This window comes from Callorhinchus milii, unplaced genomic scaffold (genome assembly GCF_018977255.1).
Source record: "Callorhinchus milii isolate IMCB2004 unplaced genomic scaffold, IMCB_Cmil_1.0 Scaffold90, whole genome shotgun sequence".
Classification (NCBI taxonomy): Eukaryota; Metazoa; Chordata; class Chondrichthyes; order Chimaeriformes; family Callorhinchidae; genus Callorhinchus; species Callorhinchus milii.
This window is the reverse complement of record NW_024704831.1, coordinates 87,151-113,484: the sequence shown is the minus strand read 5'-3', so window position 1 is coordinate 113,484 and position 26,334 is coordinate 87,151. Positions and strand designations below refer to the sequence as shown.

The 26,334-nt window shown below is 47.4% G+C and overlaps 2 protein-coding genes across 2 annotated transcripts; one reads left to right on the top strand and one right to left on the bottom strand.

Moving 5' to 3' along the window:
• The first annotated feature begins 90 nt into the window (after positions 1-90).
• LOC103181395 (chloride channel 6) lies at positions 91-12,633 on the top strand. The gene is made up of 23 exons (XM_042345766.1): positions 91-159; positions 579-638; positions 1,364-1,429; positions 1,984-2,049; positions 2,288-2,354; positions 2,604-2,710; positions 2,841-2,967; positions 3,562-3,629; positions 3,737-3,795; positions 4,268-4,400; positions 4,541-4,654; positions 4,893-5,059; positions 5,207-5,327; positions 5,775-5,901; positions 6,251-6,404; positions 6,602-6,761; positions 6,949-7,055; positions 7,610-7,796; positions 8,327-8,484; positions 9,521-9,677; positions 10,406-10,513; positions 10,761-10,886; positions 11,940-12,633. Exons 1-23 carry the CDS (start codon positions 91-93, stop codon positions 12,018-12,020), a joined length of 2,589 nt encoding a protein of 862 aa, XP_042201700.1. The 3' UTR covers positions 12,021-12,633.
• A 4,844-nt stretch (positions 12,634-17,477) lies between these two features.
• On the bottom strand, positions 17,478-26,083 carry nppal (natriuretic peptide A-like). The gene is made up of 6 exons (XM_042345756.1): positions 25,810-26,083; positions 24,817-25,123; positions 21,597-21,676; positions 20,146-20,340; positions 18,954-19,288; positions 17,478-17,782 (listed from the first exon to the last, which is right to left on the bottom strand). Exons 1-5 carry the CDS (start codon positions 25,897-25,899, stop codon positions 18,968-18,970), a joined length of 993 nt encoding a protein of 330 aa, XP_042201690.1. The 5' UTR covers positions 25,900-26,083; the 3' UTR covers positions 17,478-17,782; positions 18,954-18,967.
• Between the last annotated feature and the right edge of the window lie 251 nt (positions 26,084-26,334).

Here is a 26,334-nt window from a genome sequence, read left to right as displayed (position 1 = left end):
GGCGGGGCGGAGGGGGGGGCGGGGCGGCAGCCACGTGATCGGCCGCGCGCTGATTGGCCGCCGGGCCGGGAGATCACGTGGCCCGGGACAATGGCGGGCAACGGCGGCGGCTGCTGCTGCTGCGGGGAGCGGGAGGGCGGCGGCAGCCCCGAGGAGCTGGTCAGTGCCCCCCCCCCCCCCCCCCCACTCCCGGGGCTTCGGGCTCGGCCTCCGGGCGCGGCGCGGGGCGAATGGGATTGAGACGGGTCATCCGGGCGGAGGGTGGGGTGTGCGGCCCGCGGGTCGTGGCTGCGGCCCGCGGGCAGGTTATGGTGGGTGGGTGGGTGGGTGGGGGTTGTCTCTCCTGCGCGGGCTGTAATGAATGGGGGTTGGGGGTTGGGGAGAAAGTCACCCCCTCCCCCCACCCCCACCCCGCTGCCGCACAGTGTGGGGGGGAACCCGAGCGGACACCTTACCCCGAGAGCCGGTGCGGACTTGATGGGCCGAATGGCCTCCTTTTTGCGCCGTTAGCGGTCCCTCATGTCGCCGGGTGGGGTGGGGGGGGGCACCGCCCTAAACGTTGTGATCCTTTGCCGCAGACGATTCTGGGAGAGACGCCGGAAGAAGACGATGAAATTCTGCCGCGGAAAGATTACGAGGTGCGTAGCCGGGTTTTGTGGGGCGGGGCGGGGGGGGGGACGGACGGGGGGGGGGACGGACGGGGGGGGCTGCGTTCAGGACCTGATCCCTCCCCTCCGTTCCTGCGACAAAACTCACGTAGATCGTATCGGTCGGGAACGTAACACTTAATATAAACTTACCCGCAGTGAAGGGAAGTGAAACTCCTGACGTGAAAGGCGCTCTATAAATGGAATCTTGTCGTTGTTGTTGTTGTGAAGTGCGAGTTGCGGGCAAACTGTATGAATTGCGTAGAATCCGCTGTAATCAGTAGTTACGCTGCTCGGGTGCAATTCATCGCAGCTGGTAAGGGTGCGGCCGGTGACGGGTCAAACACTTCCCGCGATTCAGTGCGTCTCGACCTGCACTTGCATTGAATCACGCGAAATGATTCACCCGCAACATTTCACCCACCGTCAAATAGGTCAAAAAAAAATTGGTCACTCAATCCACGGCTGTTTGTGGGACGCTGCTGTGTGCAATCGGCCGCCCCATTTTGCCCACAAAGTACACAGTCAACTCACTTTGTGTATCCTGTGAAGCGCTTTGAGACGTCTCGAAAAAGTGATAAGGCGCCGTATCAAATACAAGGATTATTATTAGGATACATTAAGTTCTTCTGCACATGCAGCGAATAAATGAGAGGTTAATAACTGACTGAGTTATGTTGGCGTTGATCTTGGTGACGACTTCTCTCCTTTTGCAGAGTTTGGATTACGACAAATGCATAAACGAGCCGCACCTTGAGGTGCTGGAAACACTGGATAACAAGGTAACGCTCGCCCATTGCGCAAGGCTGTGTGTCAGACACGAGGGTGATGTGAAGCCGTGACTAACAGGAGCTGCAACACAAACTTTACTCGTCCGCAGAATTGGATGCACTGGGCACAGCAGTTTTCGTTAAAGTGTTCCTGTTTGTGTGTGGGTGGGGGGAACAGAGAAGAGACAAAGTGTAAATATGGAATTTATTTTTAACCTGATGGTAATTAGATTGAATCCATAACGGACTAAAACAGGAAATTGGATGGTGGTTTGTGTGAGGAGCTGTCATAGAATCTCACAGCACAGAAAGAGGCCATTCGGACAGTGTCGGGGAGCTGGGGGAGGGATATCTGTTACATCGCTGTTGATGGGAGGCAATGCACAAAAGCCGTGGAGACGAGCAGGAGATTTGCTGCTGACTCCTGCCTGGATCTCACTCAGTCTCCTGTGGGATGAATGGCTGGAGCTTATCAACAAAACTCACTGTCTTCTCTCTCTCTCTCTCTCTCTCTCTCTCTGGTCCACACTCTCCCGCTATTTACCATGTCTCTTCACTTCCAACAGAAAGTCAAGCGGTACGAGGTGGTGAAATGGGTGTTGGTGTTCTGCATTGGGGTCTGCACGGGATTGGTATGTTATGTACATCAATGTTAATAATCTGCCACACAATCGCCGCCATATGTGTGTGTCGGCGGGGGCGGGGTGTGTGTGAGGGTGGGGGGTACAGTGCCACAGGCAGAGGGCACCCAACCCCACAGGCAGAAGCTCCTGCTCCCAGTTAACGGGACGGACGGGTAGGCTACAGATAGGCTGGTTACGAGCGGTGGATCTGAACAAGTTGAATAACCTCGTCTTTGATCTGTTACAGGTTGGTCTCTTCATCGAGGTCTTTGTTCATCTCTTGTCACAGCTCAAGTTCCAAATTATTGGGAGGTGTATCCTTTCGTTCTGGGATTTGTTTTAGTGGGAGGGGGTGTCTCTGTTTGTTTATGTGATCGGGGATGGAGGGGTCACGGTGCGTATGTGGGTGGAGGGGTGTATGCTGCATGTATTGGGGGAGATTGGTGTGTGTGTGTGTGGGGGGGGGGGGGGGGGGGGGGGTCACAGTGTGTTGTGAGTGGGGTTCACTTTGTGTGTGTGTCGCGGTGCCAGTGCTGACATATTGCTGCCCTGACTGACTGTAGCTGTGGAGGAATGCACTGAGCATGGCTGCCTCGCGCTCTCCCTCCTCGAGCTTCTCGCCTTCAACATGAGCTTCGTCTTCCTGGCCAGCCTGGCGGTAGTGATTGCGGTACGTTCTCACTGCTTGTTATCACTGCAACCACTAACACAAAGCCTGTTAACCCCCTCCCCCGACACACACACATACTGTCCCTGGCACCCCCAGGAAAACGGCTAAACTCTGATTCTTTGCCTCGCAGCCGATTGCAGCGGGATCCGGAATTCCTGAAATTAAATGCTACCTGAACGGGGTGAAGATTCCCGGGATTGTCAGGCTACGGACGCTGATGTGTAAGGCAGTGGGCGTGCTTTTCTGTGTGGCCGGAGGTTGGTGTCCTCACTCTTTCTCCTGGGGGGTGTTTTGTGGAAAGTGCAACAAGGCTTTCTGCTGTGTGAAGCACGTTGTGTAAAAGCATGTTATTGTGGAGACTGAGGTGTACATGTGTGTGTGTGTGTGTGTGTGTGTTCACCGGTTGGTGCAGCAGCCGTGTGTGCGAGAACAATACTGAATAACGTGAATCCTATAGCGTAGGGGTTAGAGTCATCTGTTTACCCAGCAGCAAGAAGGAACCCGGTTGTTAGTCGATTGGTGGATTGCTCTTCCAGGGTAATAATCCCTACAAAAAAAAGTTAAAATAAATAATAATAATTTGGTCACTCAATCCCCGACTGTTTGTGGGACGCTGCTGTGCACAATTGGCTGCCGCGTTTCGCCCACAGAATATACAGTCAATTCACTTTACAGAATATCCTGTGAAGCGCTTTGAGACGTCTCAAAGACGTGATGATGTGCAATATCAAATGCGAGGATTATTATTATCAGCACTTTTGCTGCCACTATCGGCTACACCGGTGGGAAGGTGCAGCGTCTTTGTGACTTTGTTCCCATGTTTTTGTACCAAAGTTCTCTTTGTTTTGCAGGACTGTTTGTGGGGAAGGAGGGGCCGATGATCCACAGTGGGGCAGTGGTGGGAGCGGGGCTGCCGCAGGTCAGTGATGAGCGTGAGCGCGAGTGTCTGCGCAGACACTGTCGGCTGGGGGTTGTGTGTTCCAGCTCTGACCATCACGTCTTTGTCTCGTTTCCTGCCTCCCACAGTTTCAGAGCATTACCTTCCGCAAGATCCGATTCAACTTCCCGTATTTCCGCAGTGACCGGTAAGGCTCGGTGTAATTGTTGTTGGTTTACTGTTGCCTCTCCATATGACACACACCGTCGCCGTGCACTCCCTCACTGAGGTACATCCTGTAGCTCAATGGTTAGAGCAAGCGAGAGGACCTGAGTTTGATTCCTGGGCAGGGCGCAACGTTAGGCAAGTTTCCTTACTCCACACACATGCCTCTGTTTACCTAGTAGTAAGTAGGAACTCGTTTGTTAGTTTATTGGCGGATCGCTTTCCCCGGCTTAGTAATCCCTTCAAAAATAATAATAATTTGGTCACTTAATCCACGACTGTTTGCGGGGACGCTGCTTTGCGCAATTGGCTGCCGTGTTTCGCCCACAAAATATACAGTTGATTCACTTTACAGTGTATCCTGTGAAGCGGTTTGAGACGTCTCGAAGATGTGATAAGGCGCTGCATCAAATGCAAGGATTATTATATTATTCTCACTGTGTGCTCTGTCGCAGAGACAAGCGGGACTTTGTGTCGGCTGGGGCAGCAGCGGGTGTGGCGGCAGCGTTCGGGGCCCCGATCGGGGGCACCTTGTTCAGCCTGGAGGAGGGATCTTCGTTCTGGAACCAGGCGTTGACCTGGAAAGTGGTGAGTGTGACGTGGGGCCGGGTGAACAGCTGCCGTGTTTACCCACAGCCTATAAATGCTGTGAAGCGCTCGATGTCCTAAAATCTTTGTCGAGCATCTGCGTGTTTCAGGGTCTGATCCGGATCCTCTTCTCTTCCCAGCTGTTCTGCTCCATGTCGGCCACCTTCACATTGAACTTCTTCCGCTCTGGCATTCACTACGGGAGCTGGGGCTCCTTCCAGCTGCCTGGGCTGCTCAACTTCGGGGAGTTTAAGGTGTCGGTCACTCTAAAGCTTGGTTATTGTGGGATTAATGAGGGTGGTGGGGGCTCAGTGGTGAGTAGTGGGGTGGGGGGGTCTGAGTGGTGATGGCTGGGGTGAGGGGGAGCAGAGAGGGTGCGGGGCGGGAGTTGTGGGGCGGAGGGGAGCAGGGTGTGGGGGGTTTGGTGGCGGGTGGGTGCTGAGGAGTGGGATTGAGGGGGTTCAATGGCTGATGCTGGATCTCTTCTCTTAGTGCGCAGATGGAGATAAGAAATGCCACCTGTGGACGGCCGTGGACTTGGCTTTCTTCATCATCATGGGGATCATCGGGGGCCTCCTAGGTGCAATGTTCAACTGCCTGAACAGGAGACTGGCCAAGTACCGTCTGCGCAACGTACATCCCAAAGCCAGGGCCATACGGTAAAGATCGGGGCAGAATAACAGCAGAGCCTTACACCGGGGTCTGAGGTGGGGTGGGGCCCTGGGAGGGGTGGGGGAAGGAGGGGTTTGGTGGGGGTGTCTATGCTGTGTTGTGAAGCATTGATGTCTTGTTGCCTCCTGCTGTAGGATTTTGGAGAGTTTGCTGGTTTCTATGGTGACAACACTGATTATTTTCGTGGCCTCCATGACGCTGGGCGAGTGCCGGGAGCTGCCATCACGCACAGACATCAACAATGCCTCCATGCCGGTGAGTGCTGGAGTCACAGAGCAGTCACTGCTGCTTCCGCTAAGCTGTGTCTGGTCTCCTGTTTATCCGTCGTCCCCTCCGCTCCATTATTGGTGGCTGTGCCTTCAGCCACTACGCTCCGAAACTCTGGAACTCTCCTTCGATCCCCCTGCCTTGCCGCCTCCCTCCCCACCTTCAAATTCTGTCTTCCTTTTTGATCGTGCTTACGGTCACCTCCCCCTCCCTGTACCCCTGGCTCGGGGATCAGACTCTGCACTATGAAGCGCTCTGGGATCTACCCCATGGGAAGGGCGCTATATAAATGCAAATAGTTGTTTTAAAGTGATCACCTCAATTGATCAACTGCTGTTTGGTTGCATGCCTGAGCCTCTGCTCTGCTCCTGTGTGATTTCCCTGATATCAGTCTGACCTCCCGACCCCCCCCCCCTCACTCTTTCTCTGCTCCAGGTCACTGAGAGCAGCGTGAACTCCAGCATCAAAACCTTCTTCTGCCCCAATCATACCTACAATGACATGGCCACGCTGTTCTTCAACCCGCAAGAAACCGCCATTCTCCAGCTCTTCCACCAGGAAGGTGAGTGAGTGACCCATCTCCCTGGCCACGCCTAAGCCTTCAGTTTAATCTTGCGGTGTTTCTTCTCTGGGAATAAGCTATGAGAGCAGCAGGTGATCGAGATCTGGTTTTGGAACCAGTCTTTCTCCCGCTGAGCTGCCGAACATGGCTGACCTCTTGCCCACAGGTTTCTGGACAATGGGACATGTCGTCCACCTGCGGGTTTTCGGATGCCTGTGTGTGGGGTGGGGGGGTGCACCGGGCCTCTGTGTGGGGGAGTCGGGGAAGGCCCGCGGGTGGTTGGTGGAGGTGATGGGCCGTGTGCGGAGGAAGGAGCGTCCCCCAACTTACTACTGCGTTGCCTCCGCAGGAACCTTCAGTCCCGTCACTCTGGCCGTGTTCCTGTTGCTGTACTTTGTGCTGGCGTGCTGGACATATGGCCTCGCTGTCCCCAGTGGCCTGTTCGTGCCCTCGCTGCTGTGCGGAGCAGCCTATGGCCGGCTGGTGGCAAACATCCTCCGGACGTAAGTCATTCTCTTACCATTTCCCCCTCCCCCCCCCAACCAGAGATAAACATCCTGAAGAATCTTCTGAAAGGCCGCAAGGTTTTTGTGTGTCGCCCACACAGTGGAGCTGTGGACTGAGTCACACGGCAACACCGTGTTCTGTGCGTCTGACCAGGTTGTGTCAGTGACTGTGGCTGTTGTTGGATGTGTTGCAGTTACATCGGGATGAGTCACATCTACTCTGGGACCTTTGCTCTGGTCGGGGCAGCCGCCTTCCTTGGGGGTGTTGTCCGCATGACCATCAGCCTCACCATCATCCTGATCGAGTCCACCAATGAGATCACGTATGGTCTGCCCATCATGGTCACGCTCATGGTAATTGCTGTGTGTTTGCCCTCCCGCATTGACCTGTAATGTGCTGTAATAATCTCAGACATCCTTCCCCAGAACTTTATCCCACTCTAGAGGCTGAGGGATAAGGGATGGGGACAGAGGAGCTGCTTTCTCAAACGGTGTCCGTGGAGCACGTTTATCAGGGCCGTTTACTCTATTGTCTCTCCAGGTGGCAAAGTGGACCGGAGACCTGTTCAACAAAGGGATCTATGACCTTCATGTGGATCTCCGGGGTGTCCCTTTACTGGAGTGGGAGACTGACGTCGAGATGGATAAGTAGGTGTCTCCCTCCGCTCAGTGAGAGGCCAAATCTAACACTGTCACACTCTCGCTTTACACTGAGCCTCTCTCTCACACACACACATATCAACACACGCACATACCAACACGCACATACCAACACGCACATGTATGTACCAACACACACACACCAACACACGCCCGCACGCATACCAACTACACGCATACCAACTACACGCACGCGCATACCAACACTCACACACCAACACACACATGCGCATACCAACACACACGCACGCATACCAACACACGCACACGGGCGCATACCAACGCACGAGGGCGCATACCAACGCACACACAATTAGTGAAGAAAGTTCGAACTTGTGTTTTTATAGCATCCAATCAAATAGTTTCAGAGCAGTTATTATTGTTCAGTGTAATGGCTGTTTTTGTAATTATTCCATGTAGCCACATGTTTAATTGGAATTCAAAATTAAGTGTTAGCTTGTTCGAAACCAAACCTGAGCCAAACAACAGCAACACCACTGATCTCCACAGCCAGAGTGATTGGCTTTTGTTTTTTCACCTAGACTAACAGCGAGTGATATCATGGAGCCCAATCTAACCTACGTGTATCCGCACACTCGCATCCAATCCCTCGTCAGCATCCTGCGGACCACAGCGCATCACGCTTACCCCGTCGTCACGGAGAACAAGGGCAACGAGAAGGAATTCATGAAGGGAAACATTCTGATCAGCAACAACATTAGATTCAAGGTAAACTGTGGGCAAGTGTCACCTCTCCATCACCAGAGGGTGAGCACGATGCTCTCTTGTCTCCTCCAGGGGGAATGATACACACACAAATTAATGTTTGATTGTTTGCCACTATTCCATTGCTGTGCAGCTGTGTTTGGAGTCAGAATAAAAAACTATGGCTGTTTGAACAGAATTGAAGATCCAAATAACTGGAATAATCCTTCAGCAGCGCCGCCACCAGAGGGCGCTGTGACCAGCAATGTCAGCAGCGCCGCCACCAGAGGGCGCTGTGACCTGTTTCTTCCCTAAATTTCATGTGATGGTTTAAAGTTTCACATTTACTATTTGTTTACCTCCTAATTTTATCTTAACAACTACAACCCACGACTGTCTGTGGGACACTGCTGTGAGCAATTGGCTGCTGCGTTTCGCCCACAAAATATACAGTCAATTCACTTTACAGTATATTCCGTGGGACTTCTCGAAGACGTGATAATGAGCTATATCAAATGCAAGGATTATTATTATTATTATTATTGTCTCTGTAGAAGTCGAGTATCCTGACCCGAGCTGGAGAGCAGCATAAGCGGAGTCAGTCCATGAAGTCCTACCCGTCCAGCGAGCTCCGCAACGTGTGTGATGAGCCCCTGATCCCGGAGATTGCCGAGGACGGAGAGGACATGTTACAGCAAATGCTGGAGAGAAGGTCGGTCCCTGAGAGATGCCGGCTCCGTGCCCGGCTCTGGTCCCAGCGTGTGCCCGGGTTTATGGCTGGGGTCCAGCGACCTTGGGATGTTCTCCTGACGTGATAGGCACTATACAAATGTAGTTTGTTGTTGTTGCTGCTGCTCTGTGCAGGGGGACATGTTGCCTGTGATGGGCAGAGCCTGACTGGCAGCTCGTTCCTCGACCTGTCTCTGTCTCTGACTAGGCAAAGCTCTGTCACGGCAATTTAGGGGGAGCATCTTTAAAGCACAGGCTGCTGCGAATGTGGAACTCGCTGTTGGAAGCTGTGGTTGAAACAAACACCAGCAACAACAACTACAACATCAATATATTTAAGAGAAAATTTGTTCCTCACATGAGGGAGAAGGGAGTGGAGGAGTATTAACACCGGCACGGACTAGTTAGATTGAACAGCCTGTTCCTGTACAGTTCCAGTGTGTGTCACTAGACGCGTTAAAAGAAACCTAGAAATGTTCAGCACAGGAGGCAGCTGTTTTTCTATCTCATTGTAACCTGTATTATCACCTTTATTGTTAATCTCAATTCCCAGCCCCCTCTTCTCCCCCCTTCATATCTTTACTGCTCTGGATCATTTCCTTTTTGACTTGATGTTTGGTATTGTGATGTACCGGCTCCAGGTGAAGGGGCAGAGAATAGCCAAGCGCTCTGAGGTGCTACCCTGCATGAGGGGCGCTATATAAATGCAAGTTGTTGTTGCTATTGTCCTCTAATCGTTGCTAACTGCATTCAGCATCTCTGCCCCCACATTCTGGAACTCTATCACACAATCCTTCCGCCTCACCTGCTCTCTTGTCTCCTTCAAGTCACATCTAAAGACCTTCCTCTGACTATGCCTTCAGCCATCTTCTCACCCCCACCCAGCTGCCCCCTCTACTCCTCCTGACCCCAACCCCCAGCTCGGGTGCGAAAAACCCTGACTGTCCAGTGCTCTGGGACGTCTTTTCGACGGGAAGGGCACTATACAAGTGTAATTTGTTGTTGTTGTTTGCTTGCAGACACGCCCCGTATCCCAATCTGTACCCGGACCAGTCTCCCAGTGAGGAGTGGACGATGGAGGAACGTTTCCGACCTTTAACCTTCCACGGGCTGATTCTGCGCTCGCAACTTGTGACGCTGCTGATCCGAGGCGTCTGTTACTCGGAGACTCAGTCGGTGAGAAACGCAATCTTTTCTCCTCTGAAGAACATCTTTGTTTTTACTTTCATCCGCGGAGTCCTGTAGCCTAGTGGTTAGAGCACTCGCCTCGCAAGCTGGAGGACCTGGGTTCGATTCCTGGGCAGGGAGAAACGTTTGGCAAGTTTCCTTATGCCACACGTACTGTTTAATTAGGATCAAGTAGGAACCTGCTTGTTAGTCAATTGGCGGATCACTTTTCCGCAGGTAATAATCCCTTAGTCCTCTCGACGTGAAAATCACTGTATCAAATGCCAGGATTACTATGTTATCACCAGAAAAGTTTTCCCCAGTTTGCTCTTCAGTACTCGACTCAACAAAAATAAAATGAATAATAATATTTTGGTCACACAATCCACGACTGTTTGTGGGACACTGTTGTGCGCAATTGGCGGCCACATATTGGCCCAAAATATATAGAGTTGATTTACTTTACAGTGAAGTGCTTTGAGAAGTCTCAATGACTTGATAAGGTGCTATGTCAAATGCAAGGAATATTATTATTGGACTCGCAGACTCTGCCCAGCCCTGGGCTGCTGTTTACTGAGGGAGCAGCGCTCACAAAGGCTTATCAAAACGGGTAGGTTTACTTTAATTGGCGAACACTCTTGAGGATGAGTGGGGGGTGTTTACAGCTCTTCTGTATCAGTCCCTGTTGGCACTCAGCTGCTGTGTGGGACCCACGACTGATCTCTTCTCCATGACAGAGCGCTACCCAGCCCCGGCTCTCCTACTCAGAGATGACAGAAGATTATCCGCGATATCCTGACATCCACGACCTGGACCTGACTCTCCTGAACCCCAGGATGATTGTGGTGAGTGTTGGGGCTGCGGAACCCTGCAGGGGGGTGGAGGAGGGGTTGGGAGGGGGAGGCACAGCATGGGGTGGCGGGGAGGTGCTGGGAACTTGTCTGTTGATTAACTTGAGCGCTGAGTGAAAGTGGTGGAAATCTCAGAATTTTCTGCTTACAAATCAAATCTTTTTTTCCCACCTCTCGATGGGGTGACCTCCCGCTGTCAGGGCAAGATTTGTTGTTGTAACCCAATGCCCCTTTACTCTAGGACATCACACCGTACATGAACCCATCTCCCTACATGGTATCTCCAAACACGCATGTGTCTCAGGTGTTTAATCTGTTCCGCACCATGGGGCTGAGACATCTGCCGGTGGTCAATGCAGTGGGAGAGGTGAGTGACAGACTCGATACAAACCTAACCATCTCTCACAGGGTGAAACCTCCGTGTTGTGTGTCCATCGTCCCCCCTCACTTCCTGTGGGGAGAACATTCAGGTGCTGTGGCCTCACTGAAGTAGATGGTAATCTTGTTATTGTTATTGTCTGGCTCCTGTCTGAATACTGCAAGGTTAATTTCTACAGTTGCATCCAGGGTGCTCAATAAACAGCCAGCTCCCCCCTCACCTCTACCCCCACCTCTGGCCTAGCCCTCCACAGCTGTATTTGGACTCTCGACCTGAAAATAAACTGAGATTGAGATAATCTCCCGATCCTGGTGATGTGTCTTTTCAGAAATTCTATGTTTATAACAAACTTGGTTTAAATGACTCACCATCACAGCGAGAGACTCACGTGGGTGTGAGACTGAGGCCTGGAGCCGTGTCTCGCTCACTTGGTTTCCCATTAGCCGAGCTACAGAAGCCGAGTGTTTTCCTCGGGACGTGATTAATAGGAGCAAGGCTGCTGAGCCATGGCTTTTAACGATGCTTTTATTGCTGAATTCCTCAGGGGTCCCAGTGAAAGCTGGTTCGTTCCGTGACCAGATTTTCTGGAAAGCAGTCGATCCCACTGACCATAAACTGACTGTTAATTAAGATTGATTGAATTCTCACCAGTTTAACTACAGATTCCCTTCATTTAACAGACCACCCCCCACCCCACACACAACCCTGCTCCGACGGCAGCAGCTGTGTGAAGCCCTTCGGGACGTCCTCCCGTCGTGAACAGCGCTGTAAACTGTCATAAATATAAATATATTATTGTGTTGGAGAGAAACAGAGTGTCTCTCTCGGGGGTAGGATTGACGGCAGTGCCTGGCATTGTTCGAGGGTAGTAGTAATAATAATAATCCTTGTATTCGATATAGCTCCTTATCTCGTCTGCAAGGCGTCTCAAAGCGCTTCACAGAATATACAGTATAAAGTGTAGTGAGTCTATTTTGTGTGTGAAATGCAGCAGCCGATTGCGGACGGTAATGACATAGAATTATTTTTATTCTCTTTCAGATTGTCGGGATCATCACAAGGCACAACTTGACACACGAGTTTCTACTCTCGAAGCTTCGGCAGCACAACATGACGATCTGAGAGTTAGTTACAGGCTCTATGAGGGTTTGACTGTGAGGTGCCGTTTAGCCCAGCGCCTCACGCCGGCCGGTGCCTCTCTCGCAGGCTCAGAATTAACCCTCGCGGCTTTGCGGCCCCACACACTGCAGTCAGCGTCAGGTGGGAATTCCGGTTAGTTTCTGCACAGCACAGTGACTGTTAATTGTGGGCCTGCTGTAAATAATCGCCGTCTCTCAGGAGTCACAGCTCTTTAACTTCACATAATGGATCGCTGCACTCGCCAGGAGCTGTGGTGGAGAATTAATCTGAACAGAACCGATTCCTTCGTAGCTGCATCATGGGACCGACAGACAATATTAGATTAATATCGTAGATTGTTTACACACGGATGCTGCCAACAAGGTAACCTTTTGCACAGTGGGTCCCAGGATCCAGTGTGTGTGTATGTATGTGTGTGTGTAGCTTTGAACCCGACCTGTTCTCTGGTGTAAACTCCTGGTGTGTAGGTTTGCTGATGCTATGGGATATCACAGTTTGGGTTAGATGTTGGGTCTCAGCGTGTACGATGTGTACGACACACGTCACTACATTTATAGAGCTCTTGATCTCCCAACACTTTTCCTCTATTCCTCCACCTTCCTGCCCCTTCCTTCCCCATCTTCAGGTCATGCCTGAAGACCTTCCTATTTGACCAGTGCCTAAGGCCACCTGCCGCCGCATTGGCATTGTGCACCGCCACTGTCGGCACTCTGGGACCTGCCCTGCATGAGGGGCGCTGAGTCGTTATTATCATGTCCCGGGGGTGCAACCACCTGAGCGAGCAAATTGATCGATGGCTTTTACTCGTAGCACTGAGCGCTCGAGCAAGCAGAGACCTGAGTCTGTGACTGAGTTACTCAGAGACTCGATCGAGTTCAGCCTTTGTGTTTTACGAGCTCCAAAACCCTCAGCAAGAAATTGAGAAGTCTTTCACATCATTTCAGGAGCTTTTCGCTGTTCAGTGAAACTCAAATTCACGGGTCCATCATGTGCAGTGCAGGGGAGAAGGGCCCATAGGCCTCGTTCTGTGCTCTAATTTCTCTGACTCCAGGTAACATTTTTGCATTAATTTAACACTAACGTAAGGAAACTAACTCTAAACGGTACAAAAACTAACAGGAGTTTCACTGGTCACATTCCTTCTTATTAAACCTGTATTTTAGATTTTTTTTTATTTTGCCTTCGAGACTGCAAACGCTTGTAGAGTAAGTGCAGTTGTCGGCTGTTGTTTATTACAAGGCTGGCGCCGCCTGGTGTATTTTTATGAACAAATCTTATGATATTTGTTTTCATTCTGCCGCAAAGCCGTGTCTGTCATTTGGAGGTTTCCCCTGGGGATCGTAAGGACCTGTTTCAGCGAGGCAGAGCGAGCAGCCCCAGTTTCAGGGAGAATTTTTGTGTGTGTGTGTGTGTGTGCACAGATGGCTGCTAAACTCACTAAATATCCAGTGTTGCACATTAGTTGTTCTCGTGAAGCTGCAGCTTACTAAAACAATCTTTTTCGTCAGACCTTAAAACCATGTGCTCCCCGAGCCACCATTTGAGGAATTATTTATAATAATAATACTCGTTTTATTATTCTAAATGTACTGTGACGCGGAAGGTTTGAGGAAGCGTTTGCCTGATGTGAGTGCTCGTTGCTGTTGCTTCTTGTCTGATTTGCACCAGCGTCAGATTTGCGCTTATTAAATTCACTTTCTTTGTTCATAAAATTAAATCCCATAAATTACCCCTGCGGGGGCTGCTGCTGATTTCCATGTATATCAACGCCTCTATTAATGATGCTTCAAAACATAAATGCACATTTGATGATCATATTTTACACTGGTAGCTTCAGGCTGAAACCATTAAATCCACCTGTCACTACACCCTGGAGGCTGATATAACCTTGTGCTTGTATGTATATATATATATATATTGTGGGTTTGCTGGTTCTCTTGCCCTGCGGAGGGCTGTGTTGGGCTGACCACACAACACTACGTGCAGTGGAAATGTACTGCTTGTATCTGCTGGCATTTCCTGTGTGATCCCTTTGTGTGGATTTTGTAGCGATCCCTTTTAAAGGAAAAAAAAGTTTCACCTTTTCTCCTCACCTTGTGTGTAATCTGAGCTGTTGTGTTAGTGACGCTTGGGGTGTCTGTGAAGGGAGCGTGGCGTCATCTTGTGCTGATATCAATGTAGCATTTGCTCCCACAAACCTGTGACTGTCTGACTGTGTGGACACATCGTGGAAAACTTGGAGAATATTATATCAATGTTTTAAAGCACGGAAACAGTGCTGAGACCAGAATGAGATTCGCTGCGACACCATCTCCCCTGTGAGAGATCTAGACATTTGCACTTAATATTTCTTTATCTGCAGATTATTTAACATCTTTGTAATTTAGCTTCTGATCTGATTTGGAATTTTTATTTTTTTATTCTACATATTTGTTGCTGTATTTTGCAGCCTCTGTTTGTTTTTAATTAGATTAATTGCAGTAAGTTTTAATTCTTTAATTGTAATAAACATTCCATTTGTGCTCCTCCAGGTGTCCTCCTGTTTATTTCCAGAGCGATAATAAAGTATTAAACCAAACAGCCCATTCAATGGCTTCAAAGGATATAGGGTGTGTAGTGACTGTATTTTGTAGGTGAATGCAGCAGCTAATTTGAGCATAGCGGCATTCCACAATAGTTATGATGTGAGTGACCAGTTTATCTGGGGGATTGTTGAATAGATTTACCTGATTCATCCTTGACTCATAAATGTGAGTGCTGGGCTTATGATTCCAGCAGCACTGACCTGTCCACTTGCCCTGAGTGGTAGTTGGCTCAGTCTGTCTTTGCCTTCGAACCTGTTCTGAACCCGTTCTTCTGAAGTTCCTTTTTATGTTCAGATGGACTGTTTCAATGGAATCTACGCACCTGATAATGTGGATTCTACACATATTGACCCGAGCCAATCAGCCAGTTGTTACTGGATGTGACGAGTGCCCTGATTGCAGCGAGCACCCGTGTCTGCTCAGAGCAGCTTGAGTGGGAGCTGGCGCAAGCTTTCACCACTGGACTGATGTTTAATAATCTGACGAATAGAGCCTCTCAAGGTAAAATATTCATCTGTGACAGTGACTGTGAGTGTCCTGCTTTAATAGCTTCACTTATAAATCCTGTCTAATCCCAGGAGAGATCTCTGCACGCTGGAGTACTTGTTATCTGCCGAGTTCGGTTTCGACAACCACCTGTGTGTTTTCACAAGAAGAGTGTTTGGCTGACTCGTTTCTCCCACGTAGTACACAGTCAATCCACTTTACAGTATATTCTGTGAAACTCTTTGAGATGTCTCAATGATATTAAATGCTATGATTATATATTGCTGCACTTACTGATGGTTTTCAGAGAAAGGAGCTCCAGCTGCTTCTGCATTGACATCAATGTAACGGGGCTTTCTCGATTATCCTACCACAAATGCTAGCAAAGCAGGTGTGTGACAGCAAGTAGTTGTTGCACTGTCACACTGGTGTCAGAGTAGGCAGCCCAGCGTGGGTTAGACGGTGCTTTCTGTTGTACAAGCTGAGGAGGAAGAGCGATAGGCTTTTAAATGCTACAGAACTCCAATCCAGGAGAGCAGCTGACACCTTTTTGTGTTCTGCTAATAGCCATCCATTAAATAATAATTTCTGCATGAAAGTAGTGGTCCCAGACTTGGTGATTGAAGTTAGCAGTTGTAGATGCCTCAAGTTAACACTTTAAATCACATTCCACTATTTATTTCCTTGATAGGCCACAACAGGCCATTCAACACAAACCACCCAGCTCTGCACACCTGTATAGGACTGCCTCCCTTCTCAGACTCCATCCGGTCACTTCATTTTCCAATGAAATCAAATATTGAAGAATTTGGAGAAGATTCCTGTCCTAAGAGTATTCACTCCTTATTGCTCTTGTGAGTTGATGCCGTTTGCTAATTGAAGCAAAGTGGCCTTTAGGTGAGGATGGCCACCACTGCCAAGCCCTTAGCTGCCAGACCCTCTGGAGCTCATTTCTTAAATAAGACCACATTGTCTTGTTTGCTCGTTGAAGACATACTTTATGCTTGATAAATACAAATTATTAGAGGGAACGACGCAGAATCAGGTTTTGCATCGCATTGAATGGTTGCTTCCCTCTCTGTCCTTCTGTACAGAATCTTGAGTCCTGCTCACCCGATGTTCCTGTAGTGAGTGTGTAGATCTATACAAAGCTTATTATGCAGTCAGTAAATTTATGCTCTGACCAAGAAACTAAGGGGTTTCAGCTGCACACTGAATCATATCCTTTGCGCCCTGTGGGGTGAATTAATGTGCTTAACTGACATCAAAACTTAAGTGGTTTCTTCAAACTAACTAGTCGCGTCTCGCTTGTTTTGAAGAGCAGAGGCACATGGTAATGAAGCATGATATTGGCGAATCCTGTTACATCTGCTGTCTCTCACATTAAGTGATATTATTGCATAATATTTAATCCAAAGGGATTATTTAACAAGTAAAACCCTGATTAATTATTGATTTTCTGACAACTTGTTTGCTGTAGACTTTAAAGACCTATCCATGGATAGCTTGTTTTCAAGGTGCTGCTATGATAACCTTCAGGAGTGTAACAATCCACACATTCTCTCACACACGATTCCCTTCAAATACTTTTTTTTTAAAAAAGTATAGATCGTGTCTCCACGTGGAGTGGAGCAATGATAACACATCTGCAAAGTGCTTGAGAATTCCTTCAAATAGTTAAGATATTTGAAATATTTGCTGTTAGTGGCGCTGCCTGACCCGCAGGAGGCGCTGTTACCACCCTCAGCCTGACCCGCAGGAGGCGCTGTTACCACCCTCAGCCTCACCCGCAGGAGGCGCTGTTACCACCCTCAGCCTGACCTGCAGGAGGCGCTGTTACCACCCTCAGCCTCACCCGCAGGAGGCGCTGTTACCACCCTCAGCCTCACCCGCAGGAGGCGCTGTTACCAACCTCAGTCTGACCCGCAGGAGGCGCTGTTACCACCCTCAGCCTGACCTGCAGGAGGCGCTGTTACCACCCTCAGTCTGACCCACAGGTGGCATTGCTGCCACCCTCAGTCTGACCCACAGGTGGCACTGTTACCACCCTCAGTCTGACCCGCAGGTGGCGCTCCCACCACCCTCAGCCTTACCCTCCTGAACAGGGCATCGGTGGGATCATAGTTTAACGTTTCAGGCGAAGGTCACCGCCTTTGACAATGCATCGCACCCCCCAGCGCTGCTCTGGAGCCTTGGCTGCACTGGGGCCCTTGATGGGCTGCATTTTTGTTTAACCAGTGCGATGCCGGCGCCCCCACTCCGGCTCCTTGGGATGCCCTCCAGACGTGAAAGGCACTATACAAATGTGATTTGTTGCCGTTATTGTTGAAGCCCCACTCCCTCCCCACAGCCACACACAGCCACTTCATGAGGTTTTTCATTTTATTTTGCACCAGAACTCATAGGAAGTGACTGATCGTCATTTCTCACAGCAACAGAAATGACAGTACAAATAAATACAGTATGTTTAAATTAATATAAATAGATTTAAATAGTATTTAAACTGACACTTGTATATACATTAAGCATTTAATCCGAGAATAGAGCTCGTAAACAGTCTATAGCAGGATTCTACTCAACATCAGTTGGAGTTTGTGGGGCAAAAGAGGAAGAGGTTGAAGCTGCAGTGACTTGGATGTGGAGGAGAGAGTTGGCTGCAGCTCGGTGTCAGCCCTGCAAACGAAGAGAAAGAAATGAAGCATTAAAATGCGTTCACACTGAACTGCTCCTTGCTATATTGGAAATGGTGACTGCTCCTGGTTATAGTTCTGACTCTTCAGTGATCAAAATGATCTGGGAACACTCAAAACACATCATGCAACTATTAGAAACATAGAAACAGGTGTAGGACATTCAGCCCCTCGAGCCTGTTCCGCCATTCTATAAGATCAGGGATGATCTGTACCTCAACTCCAATTACCTGCCCTCGCCCCGTATCCCCTTAATACCCTGACCTAACAAATTGCTATCCAAATGGGTAGGTTGCAGGAAGGTAAAGCTAAATACAAATCAGATTGTGGCTTTGTCCACAGGAATCCTGTTTAATAGCTCTCTCAAACCCGACCGGGGCTCAGAGCAGAGAAGGCTGAGGATAGCCAATGGTGTGTTCCACAATGAAGCCCGGCGGAGGTTCCCAGGCTAGACCACAGGAAAGCCTTGGGACGGTCGAGGAAAGAAGAGACGGGGAGGGTGGCAAGAAAGGAGAACTGAGTGTGAGAACTGAGTGGAGGCTAATCAGACAGGGATGGGGCCATTTTGGAGGATGGGAGCTTGGGTCAGGGGTGGCAGCCGAAAGGAGCATAGTGAGACCAGGAGCGGGCAATCAGAGTGACAATGGGGGTCAATGTCAGCCCACTGACATGAGGAGGGTGGGAGGGGGAGTAAGGGAGATCAACGCAGGATAGTCTGGGAATAGGACAATGTAGAGTTGTATTAAAAACTTGATAAGCTTCAAACAAATTTATCTTGCAATACTTCAGAAGGCAATGGGTTGAAAGTCTAGGAAGGAATCTGGAGTAGGGAGTTATCAGTGATCAGGTATTTTATATTAAATAACCTCCTGGGCTCAATAAAATATACCAAGGCCCATAAATATGGCAATTTGGGAAGTGGAACAATCTGCTGCTTTCTCTGATTTGAATCCGCTCTCAATCACACAGCAGAGAGCGATTAAAGACACACACTTAATATTGTAATCTGTACATGTTCTAAAATAATTCAGGAGATGAAGTGAATTGTGTTATTGGGTTTTTTCCAGTTAAGAGCTCTGTTTGAAGCTTATCAGTTAAGGGTTCTAACAAAATTCTACATTGATGAGCACATTTTCTCCCAGATTGAGACTCACCGTAAAGGAAATCATTAGCAGCCCAGGCCACTCATGGCCCCGATTCGATCCAGTTTTACTCCAAAGCAGCCCCTTGATGGTCCCTTTTTGCTTCTGCCGTTAAATCGTAGGGGGCTGATAGTGAGATCTTTAAGGAGACGGAGCAGGAGCCCGTCATGCTGGAAGGATCTACCCCCGATGTCTCTGGCATCGCGGTCCCACAGAAGGTCCATGTCGGCTTGATCGAGGTTCAGATCACGCAGAGTTCCAGCCCGGGATGCCTCCTCCGCCTCCATGTCCGAATCTTCTGAGGACAAGTAGGGACCGTATTCATCTTCCAGGAGCCTGGATAAGATCTGAAAAGACATCATTAAAATATTTAAGGGGGTAATAATCCCTTCAAAAAAAATAATAATTTGCTCACTCAATCCACGGCTATTTGTGGGAGCAATTGGCTGCCGTGTTTCGCCCACAATATAATCAGTCAATTCACTTTACAGTATATTCCGTGAAGCACTTTGAAACATCTCGAAGATGTGATAAGTCGCTATAACAAATGAAAGGATTATTAAACAGTTGAACAAGATAATAATTAAAATGCCTCCGGCTTGGATTCTGGTTACAGCTTTAAAGCTACTCTTAGTTTGAGTAGAAAGGAAGAGAAGGTGCAATAAATGACTGGTCAGTTGGAAGAACGAGAATCCGTTTCCTTCCTCACTGAATTTGGTTAATATCTCCGCTCTAAATCAGCCCTCTGGTAATTCTTAATAGTTAATCACCAGTTAACTGGTTGTGTTTGAATATAACTTGTTCACTGGACATTTTCAGCTGCTAATGATAATAATAATCTTTGCATTTGATATAGCTACTTACCACGTCTATGAGACACAGAATACACTGTAAAGCAAATTGACTCGAGATTTTGTGGGCGAATTGTTTCACATTTGATGAAATACAATTATTAAATATTCTATGACTGAGGAGGATAATAGAGTAATAGAATATTATCTCCTTGGTAATAGTGTCTGATGTGTCCCTCTTTCTCCAGAGGACAAATTAGAAGCTGAAATACATGTAACTAGTCACCGTTAGAGCAGCAATCTCTCCAATGTTACATGACCACAACAGCCACGAACTCCATCGCTGACTCAGTGCTCACTCTTTGCTATTAGTTTGAATAATCAGTTACTAATAATCATCGTCTTTCTCTCACCTGGAGACTGTCCACACCTGTTCTGGGTCTCGCCTGGACTTGGACCTGGATCAGGAGGAGAAGCATGAGACCACAGGGGAAGCTGACGTGTGCGTTCATCTTCTCTTGAACCTCTTGGTTGGCAATGGATCTGTCGCCCTCGTCCTCTGGTTCTGTACCTCTCACTCCAAGACTTTTATCTCCACTCACACTGACGTCACGTCACTCTCAGTGATCCCATCATTCATTCCCCTTCTCTCCATCTGTCACTTCAACTGAGATACAGGAGCAGCGAGTGTGTGTGTGTGTATTTGTGTGTGTTGTATGTGTGTGTGTGTTCTGTGTGTATGTGTGTGCATTGTGTCTGTGTATGTGTCTGTGTGTGTTGAATGTACGTGTGTGTGTTCTGTGTGTGTGTGTTATGTTCTCTGTGTGTGTGTGTTCTGTGTGTGTGTGTTGTGTTCTGTGTGTGTGTGTGTTATGTTCTCTGTGTGTGTGTGTGTGTGTGTGTTGTGTTCTCTGTGTGTGTGTGTGTGTATGTGTGTGTGTGTTGTGTTCTCTGTGTGTGTGTTGTGTTCTCTGTGTGTGTGTTGTGTTCTCTGTGTGTGTGTGTGTTGTGTTCTGTGTGTGTGTGGGTGTTGTGTTCTGTGTGTGTGTGTTGTGTTCTGTGTGTGTGTGTTGTGTTCTCTGTGTGTGTGTGTGTGTGTGTTGTGTTCTGTGTGTGTGTGTGTGTGTGTTCTGTGTGTGTGTGTGTGTGTTCTCTGTGTGTGTGTGTGTGTGTGTGTTGTTTCTCTCTGTGTGTGTGTGTGTGTGTGTGTGTGTGTGTGTGTGTTGTTTCTGTGTGTGTGTGTGTGTGTGTGTAGGCACAAGCCAATTCCCGTTGTCACTTGTTGGGGAAGTGCGGATGGGATGTATTATTGCATTGACTTGTGTGGCCGTCGGTATCAGACACCGAGTCACAGTGACAGTGACATTGATCCATTTGGACTCTGAGTAACTCCGGGTCAGAGATTGTGAAACCGATTCATGTTGTATTGTGTGTGTGAGTGAGTATTTGGTCTGTAACTGGTTCTTGATATCCGGATCAGTCGCAATTACTCACACAGTCCCGTTGCCGTCCTCTTCGAGGTGTTCTGGTGGAAACATGTTACTGTTTCAGCCAAATAATAATTAATAGCAGTCGCTGAGAATGAAATAACGATGATTTAAGGACAGGTCGCGCGTCAAATAAATCAAAGGTATCCGGGATGTGAGTGGGGAAGTGGAGTGAGAGGTGAATCCACTTCTCACGATCACTGCATTTGGTGCGTAAAGTGTTTGAATTGCTATTCAGATCCTAAATTGTGTTTCTATCGCCCACCGATTAACTGCATTTTGTTGGGAAGCGGTATATTATATATATATATGTGTGTGTGTGTTACTCGACTTCAAATCCAATTAAAAAATGTTTTCGAAACTTAGGAGGGACTGACCACAGGTTCCTCATTTATTGGGGAATGTCGCAGTAACTGTCGGTATTGGGGTATCCCAGAGCTGAGGGTGTAGTCGGGCACTGATGGAATGATAAATAAAACGCAATTGCAATAACGGAAGCGTCAGTTTATACATTGCATTAACTCAATCACTAAATGCCGCAATTTAAAGGCACAGAGAAAGGGGACTTCCAAACACGAGTGTAAAATTTGGTTAGGAAAATCTGACACCACCGTTACTGACGGCAGAAACAGCGAGACGGTCACATCAGGACAGAAGAATTTGCTAAGAATAAGACGAAAGAACACCAAAGTCCATCCAGTCCCCATGATCTCTAATCATGAAGTAATCCTGGCATCTGACCCTTATCATTTCTTCGAGTCGTCTCGAAGCACTTAACAGAATATACTGTAAAGTATATTACTGTATGTAATGTATGTATTGTATATTTTGTGGGTGAAGCTGTATATCCAGTGAATATATATATTAACCAGCGCTGAAACTGAAGTGAGAATATAATCGCATACCCGTTACTTTTGACTAAAATATTCGGTGCACAGTGTATCTTGGAAAGAGTATCCACTTAATGTGGTGCTTTGTTATTGGTCCCTTTGACTTTAAATGGTAAACAGAATCATTTGTTGAAAGTAGATTTAAAGGTTATTTTGTGGACACGTTCAAATGTGCCCATTGGAGAGATGGAGTTGGGAACCGACGGGAATAAATGACATGGAGGTGAGTTGGATTTAATTACGTTTACAATGCAGATTAATCGGTTAAACTTGTAATCAATGATACGCTTTGCAAAGATATAATCCTACATAAACCCTCGCGGTTTAGGGAATGGGGGAACTGTATACTTCCAGCAACATGGTCTGGTTCAGTTATCCCAGCGGGATATACAGTAACTTCACATTATATTGCTTTACACATGTATCAGCTGACGCATAAAGTCAGTGAATTGGTTACCATGTTCCCTGAAGACAAATCATTTTCTTTCTCTTTCAGTGAAGTTTTTCTGCGCTCATAGGTTTATATCTTTAACATCACTGTTAATTGTGTCATTGGAAAGTTAAAACTACATGTTGAGTTGGGTGCTCAATCACTTAAAGTAAACCCAAGGTATATTTTGTGAAGCTCTTCGAGACGTCGCCACAAAGTGATAAGGTGCTACATCAAATGCAAGGATTATTATTATATTATTATTAATTGTTTACCGGTGATATTTGCTTCAACTGGGTGTATTTTGACAGATCATACATAGCATTGCAACACTTTTTTAACATAAATGTGAATGGGGGCTCGGGTTTGGAGCCTGCATTAGGTGAGGTGAGATATTTTCACTGTTTTAAATCAGTATCACTTCCCTCACTTCCTGATATTTCACGTCTGTTAATTTGGTTCTGAGATGTTTGGATAGTATGAGGGGTTTGATACAATGCGCCTTCTTTATTGTCGAGTTGTTCTCTCTAACGCAGTGGCACCACTGTACTTCAGGAAAGAATCCATGGGGTGGTTGGTGCCCTCTGGGCAGGTTATGTGGGCAGATCCGCACCTCAGTTGATAGCTGTATCTCCGGAGTGAGGTTCCAATCCAGAATTCCCCAACAGATCCCCTCTTCCCCATTGGAAACATGAAGGGAAAAGGCCTTTCAGTCACGTCGGCTTTCTACTGTGGCATGTTGGCAGCTGCTGAGAGGTGGGAGGAACGTATGTGTTGGTGGACACGTTTGGTCCGAAAGCAGTTGCCTCAGTAAAAGGTGGATAGTGTTGCCATGAAGATTGCTTTGTGAGTATTGGGAGTGGTCCGGGTTTACATTGCTGTCTATCCATTGCTTCTGTGACTGAGGCAATCAGACTCCACCGAATAATAGTCTACAGGTGCAGACCTTCAGCTGTGTGAAACCATTGGTTGTATGAGTGAGATTGTATGTAAAATGACAATTCATATCGACAATTCATATTGTAGCTTTGTTTTGCTGTGACAACACAGAATGGAAACCGGTTTACTATCTCACGAGCTTGTTCAGTGTGTCTACGTTATTTTTTTTAAATGAACATTGGTACTCATGTGCTTATATGGCTTAAACAGCGCTGAGGTTACAGAGAACATTTTCCAGCAACAGAAAAAGTGAATAGTGATTACATGACTCCCCAATCCATTACTCTCACCAGATTATTGTGGACGTTTATTTACTTGACCAACCCACCAGCATTGTTTAGGAGGCGAGCTCTAAAACTCTGCTTATTCTCAATAAGGTAAGTAATAATACTTGACACAAAATTCATCATCAGAAGAAAAATCATTTATTAATTCTAATCACCCCGCACGTATAATAACGTCCACACTTATTGCACCAAAACTCGCACAAGGCGCGATCACCAGATCACCAAAAAATAAGTTACAATAAATATACTTTCTCTTAAATTAATATAAATAGTTTTCCTCCAAAGTACCATGAAATAGGATGACATCTACACGATTGTTTGAGAACAGTTTAAAATGGCAAAGATACGACTAGTACGCAGTCTACAGTGGGACTATGGAGTTTATAACAGTTTGTGTAACCAAATGTGAAGGAGATTTAGATGAAGTAAAGGCTGTAGAGAGGGTAACAGACGGGTTTTCTTCACATTTTTACTCTTTCAGTCAGATTCTGGGAAGGAAAAAAAAAGGAAATTAGTTGAAACACACACTTTACAATAAGGAATCCAGTAGTTTGGGTATTTCCCAATTAGATGTCACAGTTAAAGATCATAAGAATCTGTTACAGTTGACAGCCAAGTCTATCATCATACACAAGTGGGTGTGATTTACATGGTAAAGTACACAATTTATTAATTCTAATCTGGGGGAAAACAATTGAGAGAGATTAATGAGAGAATGACTGTGGAACCTGATTTACAGGGATTGTCTAATGGCACCAGAGTTATTCAATGAGAGGGAAGTTAATGAAGTGAATGTGGTTTAATGAAAAGAGAGAGTTGTGATATTTAGGATCATTGGTGACATTCAACGTTCAAACTATCCATCTGTTTATTTCTGTGCGTGAGTTTATAAACCATTTCTGTCTGATCAACGCGCAAACGATTCCGTGTAATCGATGGTAATAGTTTCTCTTTGAAGCCTTAAGTAGTGAAGTTTTGAGCTGCGGCTAATGTAAAGTACCAACAACACGGTGTGGAGTTAGGAAGCTTACCTTAAGTGAAGTGAGTTAGCATCCCAGGTCACTCATGGCACCGATTCTGTCCAGTTTCCCTCCAAAGCAGCCCCGCGCCGACCCCTTCTTGTTTCTGGCCCGGAATCGGAGAGGGCTGTAGGCGAGCAGTCGAGTTAAACGTGCATCGTGAAGGCTGTGCCTGGTTTGGAAATCGCGGGAGTCCCTGTCCCAAGGCAGCTCCGACTCAGGTTGGACACTTTCTACCTCTGGAGAGGCCTCCCCTACAGCGGTATCGTCAGCCTCGCTGTCCAGCTCCTCCTGAATCAGAAGGCGCTCCAACTCCTCTTCTAAAATTCTGGACAAGGTCTACAATAAAGGTGGGAAATGTTAGAAAAGGGTAGAACATAATTACGCTGCATCAGTGCCGGGGTCAAGCCCTGATAGCAGAGATCGGAGCACTAAGTAGAATTGTCCTAATAATGGCAGGAAGGAGCACTGAAGCCTGATTCAAGCAATGAATAATATATATAATAAAAATAAACTATTATGTAAAATGCTATGTAAAGCAATGCTATGTAAACTGTACATTAGCTTTCAGATAGGCTTGCAGTTGCAAAGGGAAATTTCAGGAAGGATTCCAGGTAGTATTTGTTTACCGAGAGGCTAATTAACCTCTGACTCGAACAGGTTAGCCTGGTTGAGCCCAAAATTCTGGCGTGTTGAGGCCAACAGCTTCTTGCTGTGCTGGCAAGATGTCAAGGTGACTCTTCTGGAAGGATGAGATCACATGGAAGGATAGCCTTCTTGATGGAAATCGATCATTTGAAGTTTCTTTTTGAACTCTGTGTTGCACTGAACCTGATCATCCTATCTTCTCACAGTTCTTAGTCTGGCTATGCTTCCTATAACAGTTAATAGTGTCCAGGATCTGTGAACAATTGCTATTCACCTTGCGGTATATTCAGTGAAGTGCGTTGAGATGCCTTGAAGACGTGATAAGGCACTATATCAAATGCAAGGATTATTATTATTATTATTATTGTGTCTCTTACCTGGAGGTCGTGCTGTGGCCTGGGTCTGGCTTGGACCTGGATTAGCAGGAGAAGCAGCAGTCCACAGGAGTAAACTGTGTTTGAATTCATCTCGCCTGGTTCAGCTTCTGGTTTGATGTGGGTCTCGGTTTCTTTCGGTCTGTCCCTCCACCGTGATTCGGGGACTTTTATCCTCCTCGGGCTGTGGTCATGGAGGTCATGTGGTCAGGAAACATTTTCTAAGAAACTAAATCCATTTGGTTCCGTCACTCTTTAGAGATAAAGGGCATGTGGCAGGATCAGGAGACATTTCCTTTTAAGTGGCCTTTTTGCATTTGATTAACATATAGGGAGGACGGTCTGATTCTATTCGCTTTCAAATCAGACTCAGTGGGTGGGAGAAATCCAGCGCTTTCCAATTGATATTGGAGTATCTGGGATAGGGAAAGCAATAGGACTTTCTTTTGGTTAGATGTTTGGGTGTTTGAGCCCATTCCAACAGATATATTGATGTAAATTCTGTAAATTGGTGAGACTTATGGCAGG

Bases quoted from the DNA above. Each gene is read 5' to 3' on its own strand.
- LOC103181395 (XM_042345766.1), top strand. From the start codon at position 91: ATGGCGGGCAACGGCGGCGGCTGCTGCTGCTGCGGGGAGCGGGAGGGC. The intron at 4,401-4,540 runs GTGAGTGTGACG...TTCTCTTCCCAG, and splicing joins AGGCGTTGACCTGGAAAGTG to CTGTTCTGCTCCATGTCGGC. The intron at 6,762-6,948 runs GTAATTGCTGTG...TTGTCTCTCCAG, and splicing joins CCATCATGGTCACGCTCATG to GTGGCAAAGTGGACCGGAGA.
- nppal (XM_042345756.1), bottom strand. From the start codon at position 25,899: ATGAATTCAAACACAGTTTACTCCTGTGGACTGCTGCTTCTCCTGCTA. The intron at 25,124-25,809 runs GTAAGAGACACA...CCTTTATTGTAG, and splicing joins GGCCACAGCACGACCTCCAG to ACCTTGTCCAGAATTTTAGA. The intron at 19,289-20,145 runs GTGAGAGAAAGA...ATGTCTTTTCAG, and splicing joins CAGGTGTGGACAGTCTCCAG to ATCTTATCCAGGCTCCTGGA.